Source organism: Aethalodelphis obliquidens, unplaced genomic scaffold (assembly GCF_003676395.1).
Source record: "Aethalodelphis obliquidens isolate GAN/ISIS:26980383/991018 unplaced genomic scaffold, ASM367639v1 scaffold92, whole genome shotgun sequence".
In the NCBI taxonomy this organism is placed as follows: domain Eukaryota; kingdom Metazoa; phylum Chordata; class Mammalia; order Artiodactyla; family Delphinidae; genus Aethalodelphis; species Aethalodelphis obliquidens.
Genome location: NW_020838036.1, coordinates 5,067,419 through 5,077,035, shown reverse-complemented (window position 1 = coordinate 5,077,035; position 9,617 = coordinate 5,067,419). Strand labels below are relative to the sequence as shown.

General features: G+C 43.3%; 1 protein-coding gene across 1 annotated transcript; it reads right to left on the bottom strand.

Annotated features, from left to right (window-relative positions):
* Nucleotides 1–879: 879 nt before the first annotated feature.
* Nucleotides 880–9,361, bottom strand: TBX22 (T-box transcription factor 22). Its single transcript, XM_027095646.1, has 8 exons — nt 9,088–9,361; nt 8,294–8,477; nt 7,346–7,447; nt 5,743–5,917; nt 4,685–4,849; nt 4,249–4,313; nt 3,776–3,861; nt 880–1,830 (listed from the first exon to the last, which is right to left on the bottom strand). Exons 1-8 carry the CDS (start codon nt 9,263–9,265, stop codon nt 1,217–1,219), a joined length of 1,569 nt encoding a protein of 522 aa, XP_026951447.1. The 5' UTR covers nt 9,266–9,361; the 3' UTR covers nt 880–1,216.
* Between the last annotated feature and the right edge of the window lie 256 nt (nt 9,362–9,617).

The following is a 9,617-nucleotide window of genomic DNA, read 5'->3' as shown; positions in this document are numbered from 1 at the left end:
TAGAGCTAGTAGCATGAAAAAGTAAAATTCAATTCATCTTAAGGATATAGAGGTTATATGTAGGTTATACTTAAGTCTTCAGAAAATTTAGGACCAGGTGAAAGGAAACTTTTCAACTTCATAGCCTAAAATAAAGTCTCATTTATGTTACGCTACTTTTGTCCAATTTACCATGATTGATGCAGAGGACTGAAATTAAATTGTACCATTGTAATGATGTTTTCATATTTATGGATTCAAATATATTCTCTCCCTTCAAATCATAACTTCTCAGTCTTTTTGGAGAGCTACAACAATTTGTTTTTGTAAACTGTGTATACAAAATACCGGGTTTGGGGCTTCCCTGGTGGCGCAGTGGTTGAGAGTCTGCCTGCCGATGCAGGGGACATGGGTTCGTGCCGCGGTCCGGAAGGATCCCACATGCCGCGGAGCGGCTGGGCCCGTGAGCCATGGCCACTGAGCCTGCGCGTCCAGAGCCTGTGCTCCGCAATGGTAGAGGCCACAAAAGTGAGAGGCCCGCGTATCACAAACAAACAAACAAAAAATACCGGGTTTGTTAAGGACTAAGTAAACAAGCATCACCTGAGAATTACCCAAAAAATAAAAGAGAATAAAAGATCAAATTTATTTAGAATACTTTGCTTTTCATTTAATCTTTGTGTTCCTTCAGGATTAAATGGTCCTTAGGCTGCAAATATTAATATTAGAATGTTTATGTCTTTATTTGTACCTTAAAATTGAGATTAGTAGTTCCTTCAACAGCAGAGTATAAAAGTATAATGCAAATGAACAATGAAATTTTTCTACAGTTACTAGATAGATAATTACAATGAAGCCAATATTCATAGATAAAAACTGTAATTGTTTCACTACCTTCACAGGAATTAAATCCACCTTCCTTTGGTCATTGTCAATATGCAAGAGGCAGTTGATGTGGTAAACAGGCTTCACTATAATTAGAGATTTCATCACCTGAAGTCACTTTTCACTGGTAGCCTACCTCATCAAACAATGTTTACTGAGTATCTTATTTTGAGGCCTAAGGCTACTGTAATCAGCCTTCTTAAGAACATATCATAAGGCACTTTAAATGCAGAATAGAGGAATACCCTCTGATAATGAAGCTTTTTAAGCCCATTAGCTCTTGACCTTTTTTGGCTACAAATAAAGAAAATATATGCTTACATGTAATTGTTTTAGAAACTTGACTATTCCATTAAAGGCAATGGTTAATTTTTGGATACCAACGAGCATGATTGCATTTGCCTTCTATTAAAGAAACTTGACTGTTTTCATTCACTTTGAGATGGTTGGTAGCATTTACCAGTCTAGATGGCATGGAGAAGTTGTACCTATAAAAGCCATAGGAAGGATGGAATGAGCAACCAATTGCTTCCTGGGCAATGGGGTTGGGTGATAAAATATTTCCAGGTGCCTGTAATCCATACAACATTTGACTGGAAGAATTAGATGCTTGTTGACACTGTCCATTGCAGTCTTCAGATGAACCGTATTTTGAATTGGTGGCCCCCAAGGAAGATAAAATGGGAACTTCCATCATGAGTGGGGCTAAAGACTGAGAACTGTTGCTGCTTGCTAGCCTTTCAGGAGCAGGCAAGACAAGAGGCTGCTGTCGCCAAAAATTAGTTGGGCAAATCTTGTAGCAAAGGGGCAGGTTGATATTGTGTAGGTATACCTCTGGACAGGGCATTCCAAGGGAGCTTGTAGGTATGTGAAATGTTGGAGGGGAGCAAGGTGGAGAAAGCAAAGAGTTCAAAGGAGAGGGAGCCCCTCCACTAGAGGTCGCTGGAGATGAGCCATTGCTTCCACCTGTGAATGACAATGCAGTCAATGAACAATGAACTAAATGTTCCTACTGAATCAGTAATCATGTCCATAACTATCCCTGCTTCATTCTTAGATTAGCTTTCCTTGCAAGTTCACAGTCATTTTAAGTCCTTTGGAAAAGAACATTCCTCTGACCAAAGTTGAATATGGTATCTCTACCACAACCACTATTACTTTTGGCATTATTATTATGTATCATGCATTGAGCATTCACTATGCTTTAGAACTATACTAGGCACTTGAACAACATTTATTCAGTGAATTAAAAAAGAAGCCCAATTAAATATGATCCAGAGCCAATTATATCTTACAAGTAAAAGCTGTTTTTTAACCATAAAAAATTACTAAAATAAGCACTTGATTAAATTGAACAGTTTTTTTGAGATTTTATAGACAACTTCAGTCTGATTAAAAATCAGTGCATATGAAAGTAATCTTATAAATTAAAATAACATTTAAATATATTAGTTTTTTTCTTATATGAAAATCATAGACGGGGAAATTTCCATAGTGTACTATATCAAGAGTAAAAGACAGTCTTGCAGGTTAAAAATACCAAGATAAAAATGAAAGTGTTCATATCAATGTTGCCAGGTGATCTTTTATGGTTGCCTAGCATCTACTAAAATTAGGGATAGATATAAGGTCCAGGAAAATCTAGACTTTACACCTTATATTTGTAAATATTTAAATTTAAAAAAAATTGGTTATTGACTGAACTTGATCAAATTTTGTGGGTTTTTTTTTAGGGGCTACTGTTTTTCTTAACTATTTTTGTATACAGACATAGGCTAATCCTTTATCAAGAGCGTGGCAAATATATTCTATAATTAAACATCCAAAAGTTATTAAAAAAACTGGTACCCCTTTTCTTTGCAATTTGAGAGCATTCTGGACATTTTAAATAATTAAGAAAATTGTGTATTTTAAATTATCAATTAATGATCAAGGTTAGCATTATTTTTAAATTAGTGCACCATGTGTTGACTTGGATATTTTAAAAGCATGCTGCCTAGATTCTATTAAAGTGATACTACCAAATAAGTGTTCAAATTTTTCTATGCAACTCTCTAAACCAAATTAATACAGTCAATTGAGTGAAATATTTCACTAAATGATTAGACTTGATCTCTTCACATTTCAATTAGCTGTTATGGTATCATGTAAAATTCAAGCTAACTATAATGTGATGGTAACCTTCAATTAATGTTTAAAGACAAACAACTTTAATGGAGTTAAGACAAATGGGTAAAATGATTCCATATTGCTCACGAATAAAGATCTTCTATTTATCCTTAAATATCAGAGTAAATGAAGGTATGCATTCTTCCACCAGAAAGCAGGCATTGTCAAATTATTATTTAGTCATGTAATGTACTACTTGAGAACAAATACCTTGCAAATATTTTAAATGCTTACGACAATTAAACTAATTGCCATGGCTTAGTATTGTTTTCAACATTTATTTTCCCTAGTCACAACAAAAGGAAAATTAGAGTCAAGTGATGATGAAATTGAATGGGAGTCATTTTTATCATGTGCTGAAAGTTTCTCATAAAATATTTATTTCAATATCTAACATGCTTGCAAATAAGACCACTAGTGCACCACAGGCAGATCCTAAGGAATATGAGATAGTGAGATGCTGAAGAATCCAAGTGATTTCTATAGCTCTCAGGATGTATGATAACTCAAGAAGACACAAGGCAGTAAATCCACCATTACCACGTTTATGCTCTTTTCTTTCTTGCCAGTTACCCTCCCTTTTTGCTTCTTACCTCCTCATCAGGATAAATATACACCCACTTGATTTTAAACACACATTTTCTGGCATATACTTATCCACTTGTGTAGTATTTGTACAGAGGTTCTGGCTGTTGTTATTTCATTAACATTTACAAATAAAAATTAATAAAACTTTTCTTACTTGGTGTGTCTGCACCAAAAGTTTTAAAATCCAAAGTGAGAGAAGGCCTCCATGGGTAGCTCTCTAAAACCCCATCCAATACACCTCTGAAAAAGAGATTCAAACTTTAGCAAGTCCAGAATGCAATTCCTGAAAATAATAATTTGTGTAAGCTTTTGAGTTATTTTGTTATAGTTTTTAGGGGTGAATATCTGAAATGTTTTCCTTTTATAGATAGACTTCTGAATAAAATTCCCCGTGATTATTCCATGAATAAAAACCTAAGAATCTAGAATAAGCAATATCTTAAAAGTGGGTTGGGGAGGGAGTGGGAGGAGGCAAGATTTTGAAGACAAAATGTCCAGGTTTCTTTCTTACTACCTATTTATTAGTTACAAAATTTAGGGACTCAGTCTCTGAACCACAGTTTCCTTAGCTGTTATACCTGTGAAGAGGGCTATATAAATATTAGATGTGACTGTTATATCATTTACCTGTTTCTTCCGGGATCTCTAAATCCTTTAGCAAAAGGATTCCTGTCTATTTTCAGTTTGGTGATCTATGGATTCAAAAGAGAAAGAAAGATAAAGTCAGTACCCTCAGTAAAAACACTGTCACTGTTTCTTTTAATGGTTACAACAACCACACAAGTTTTCAACATGTAATATGGCATGTTAAATAAATGTAAGCATATTGCTAAGTCAAATTTGAAATGTTTTATCTCCTGACACTCTTTGTTCTACTCTCCTTTCTATCCTTTCTAACACAAGATCCACACAATTCATAATCAATCTTGCCTTGATGACAATGCAATAATGCTATGAATTTCTTTTTAATTGTGGAAAATTCAATCCATATAGTACAGCTTCACTCTTTCCCTAAAGTTTCTCTGGAGTCATCCCTGCTTGCCTGGGACTTAGTTGGATTTACCTGCTGGTTTTGGTAAGCTGTCACTGTGGTGAACTCAGTTTCTTTAAAGGAGAATGTTTTAACCCCTTCAGCAGGCAGGGACTGAATCCGGGACATGTCGACCCTGCTGTCCTGCTTCATCACATGCACACGGGGCTTGTACTTGTGCATGGACTGCAGAATGATCTGGAGGAGAAATCAGTGGTCAAATGCTGCCTAGTAATTGGCTTCCCCTCCCCCACACTGCCCCCTCTCATCAGCACCCCCAACCTTCCCACACAAAAGTGAAGCTAAACCAGAAAGCCTAGGCTAGCCACACACAAGGACTTTTCTTTGCCATTTGGCCCTGGACAGAGGCCTTCAGGCATAAGGGGTTTCAGGAATGGGGCACCACAGCACACCAGAAAGCAGTGATTCCATTTCCAGTTGGGGTCCTTTCCTGCTTCCAAATGTGGGTGACCATGTGATATTCCCAAGTGTTATTGGGATCTAACTGCCTGCCATAAGTTCTCTGGGCTTAGGTAACTGATGGGAAAGCATTTGACATCCCCCACCTCCTAAGCCCAGGAGCATCCTTCTTCCTTTTGTGGCTGGCACAGGGCCAGGCCAAGCAGGGCAGAGGTGAGGTGCACCTGGGAAGAAGGTTCAAGATCTAGGTGACTTGAAAAGGCCTTCCATTGGGGCGGGTTGTGGAGAAGATTTTCACCATACCATGTCACACAGAAGGTGCCCATCATGGGAAGGCAATCAGAGCCCACAGTGATTGCCAGGGAGGCTGAAGTGCCAGAGAGCTCAGGGAAGAATTCCCTTTCACTGTCTCAGACCAGGCATCCTGGCTTAAACAAGTCTCCTTTGGTCCTCAAACTCCTTTCACTCACCATCCCCAACGCCCAGCACTCTCAGATGCCAAATAAAAGTCACAAGAGCTACTTTGGCCACAGGCCTAGAACTTGGACAGTTCCTAAAGACTACAACTAGCACATCTGGAAGACACCTCCTTGGCTTCTCCAGGGTGACCTTCCGGCTGACACCTTGGCATCCCCCTCCTCTCCTCGGAACAAAGGATCGCACACACTTACATGGCCTTTGTCGTCCATCTCGTTGTTGGTGAGTTTCACGCGATCGAAGCTGATGATCTGACGCATCCATGTCTCTCCCGAACAAGGCGAGTCCGGGTGAACATAGAACCTGGGAGTGATGCATGAGTGGTCTGTATTCCCGGCTACCATCCACTGCGAGCTGTGATACACATACCTGAAAATGCGCGGAGTGTGGCTTTAGGCGCAGCGGGCCAAAGCCAGGAGCAGGGACTACCTATTTATTAGTTACAAAATTTAGGGACTCAGTCTCTGAACCACTTTAGGACGCGATCCCGTCCTAAAGGCTTCGGCCAAGGTTTGCCTGCTAATCTCAAAGGCAACTAGTAAAAGATACAACTTCATTTCTAAAGATCGTCCAGGGATAGAAAGCAAACTGTAAATAAGCATATACGTCATTAAAATGTAGTGAAGTGCCAGGGCAAGTATAATGTCATGGGATTTCAGAGTCTGGTTTGCATTTCCTCACAGAAACCGCAACAAAAATTCATCTAACCCGTTTTACTGAGCAGAGACACCCGAAAAATCCTCCTGTCCTACAAGCGTCAGGGAAGAAGCAGAAGTGTGAGGGAAAGTGTCTGTGCAGCCCACCGCCACCAGACCAGTAGTCTTGGAAGCCCCTTTGTCCACAATGCTTTACATGAGAATACCCTCAAGGAACTCTGCCCGCTGCGGCCTCGGGGCTGATTTTCGCATTGTCTTCAATCTCAACCGCTAAATTATGCGCCGAATTCCCAAGCCAGCTGAAACGTGATAAGCAGCTTGTTCTGCTATTTCTGGGCTACGGCCCCAGCAGGCTCTTGAGCCCAGCCTTCTTTTTGCCCCTCACTCCCAGAATTGGGTGCGTTGCCGGCTGTTTCCTAGAAAGGCTAGGCACCCACTTCGGTCTAACGCTCACAGGCCGAGTGCGGGCAGATGCCGCCCAACCCCCATACCCCTGAGCTAAAGCGCTGGCCGACCCGAGCTTCTGGGCTGCCAGCAAAGAAGGGCCTCTTGGCTTTAGCTCAGTTCGGCCACTTTTAGCCTGCTTTAAGTAGAGAGCTTACATCAAGAGAAAGGTTACTTGTATTCTCTGGGACCTGGCCTCCACTTCAGGGGAGAGGCTAAGGAAGGAAGAAAAATAGACTTAGGCAAGATAACTGCTAGACTAGCTTTGGATGGCAAATCAGGGCATCGCTCAAGGACCCTGCTGCTAAATTAGCACATCCCAGAGCCCGGTAGGGCCCCAGAAGCCCAGGTATTTCTCCCCAAATTCCTTTAAACAGCTTCCCTCCCAGATGCCTGAGCCAAAACCCTCTGCAGTTTGCAGAGCCAAGGCTAGAGCAGTGGGTAGGCAAGAGGTTTGGGGTGCACTGAAGCACCAGCTGGAATCTGTGATCCAGGAGTGAGAGGAAAGAAAAACAAGCCTGCTTTTCTCTCAGTCTGAACTCCCTGAACTCCAGTTTGAGGGAGAAAATTCAACTCTCAAAGCCCACAGGAGAGCAATTAACCCTACCATGATAGAGTTTTCAAAACAGCACTCTCAGGTTCCATAGATATGAATCCCCATTCCCAGCCTGTGGTACCCTCCTTTGGGCCTGGTTACCTATAGCGTTTGGAATCCACCGGCACCACATCGATGGCCACATAGTACTGTTTCCCTGGGTCCAGTCCTTTTATCTTGACCCGAACAGAGGGGAACATCCTCCTGTGGGAGAGAAAATAGCGACTGACCTGGGCGCTATTAGAAACATTTGGCGCCAGCGGGGGTTGGGGACAAATGAAAAGTAAAGGAATAAACTATACTCTTCTTATTCTAGACAGGTTCAGTGAATGAGATTTGCTACATGAGGAAAGATTGTTGGTTACATGTTTGATTGAACAAACTCAGGATTTTTGAGTGGATCAGAATATCCTTACCACAAGGCTTTGTCCACCCCACTTCCTATCACCACCATAATAAAAAGCTATAGAAGAAAAAGTAGGAAAGAAACAGCTGTGCCTCTCCCCTGAGTTTTCAGCGGTACTTTCTGTGAGGCAGATTTGGGAAAGACTGAAATTAGGAAGATTCACACACAGAAAAATTACCCAGCTGATGTGAAGAAAATGCCGCACAGGAAAAGGTGGAAGAGGGAAAGCCCCACCTCAAATTGACCTGGGCTCAGGACAGTGGGCTGAGAGCCTGCTAGATGGGATATTGTCCACTGATAACTGTGAGGCTTTAACAGAAAGGCCTGGCCATAGCTTAAGATGTGGGGGTGGCATCTGGCACCTGCCTTGGGAGATCTAATTTTTGTCATATACTACACAGGCAGGAGCTGCAAGAATGAGTTCTTGGAATCAGGGTGTACAGGAAAGAAAGGCCGAGCCACTAACATGGGCCAGGCAAGGCCTAGTCTGGTCGATTGAGAGGCACTGGCTTCCAATACCTGTCTGGGGTGGGATTATGGGGAGAAGGGTACCAAAGCATAAAACTGGAGGCACCCATCTTATGAGAGCAGAACATTAAGTGCCTACTGTGTGCGGCCCTTGAACAGCTTGGGCAAAGCCGAACCTGCCCGCCTTGGTAATGATCATCTCAGTTCCAATGTCATGAAATCTCTTCCACAGCTCGGATCCTTGAAGCTCCACTTGGATAGAATCTTTTTCTTCCAGACTTCCGAAGCTGTTGCAGCCGCCGCTGCCGCCTCTACAGCCTGAGAAGGTAGTTGCTAAGGGCTCTGTCTTGGGTCGCTTTTCTGCTGGACACAGAGACGCTGAGAGTTTGAGAGAGCTTCGCAGTTCCCGCGCCCCCTTCTCGCTGACGCCTGTCTCAGAACAGACCGGCCTTGTCTCTTCCCCGGGAACCTTGGCGTCGGATCTCCAAATTCCCCACAACACCCACTCTGGCCCCCTGATGGAGAGAAAGGGGCCCAGGTAGCGCCCTGTGAAATGCATGACCCTTCTTCAAATTTGCCCATCCTCATCTCTCTCGGAGACTTTTCGTCCCTGATGCTGAATCCCCTCGGGATCTGGGTCCATGCCCTGTTTTCTACCCCGAGAAACATTCACCCTCTGGCTCTCAGGGCTTCCGGGAGTTTGGAGAGTCTCGCTTCATAAATCTGTGGGGACCCTCCCCTTCACCGCAAATGAACCACAACACTATGGGCTTAACGTGGAGGCTCTGAAACTTCCCCCTACAGCCAGATGGCTGAGGTATCCCCGCCGCCCCGTACGCGGCCATCGCTGGGCCAAGACATCCTTTGATAGGGCTAGCCGCCCTCCTGCAGCGACGCGGCGCTGAGACCTTCCGATCCAGCAAGCCATGGTAGCCGGCGCTGGGGTTTGGGCCGCGGTAGGGGTACTCACCAGGCTGCTCGCTCTTCCTTCCTGCGGCGCTGCTCCTTCTCTCCTCCTCCGCCTCTCCACTCTCTTTCTCAAGCAGCTCAAGTTGCGCCTCCTCTCTTGTGTCTCGCAGTTTTCTTTTGCTGGGTCTGCCCACCAAGGCTTCCACCGAGAAGGCGTGCGCCCGAGAGCTCAGAGCCATCCCTGGAGAGGGTGAAGAGAACGTACTCTGCAAAGTTTCAACCTGAGCTGGGTTAGGGAGGGAGAGGGTGGGAGGGCGCAGAGGACAGGCAAAGGAGGGAAAGCGGGAAAATCAGAAAAACCTGAAAACTCAGAAAACAATTTCTGAATCTATATTCAGGGGGAAAAATGTGTGTGTATAATTTTTATATATACGTATAGATTTTCTTTGAACAGACAGAATGAAAGGAGATTAAACTGGAGCCAGAGTCCTCTGGAGTCTAGTCCCCTTTCCCTTTTCGCTCTTCTCCCTCCCAGTGGACATGTGCGGAACATCAGTCCTCAAGTCCCAGATTCCCGGACCTGGCAGAGCT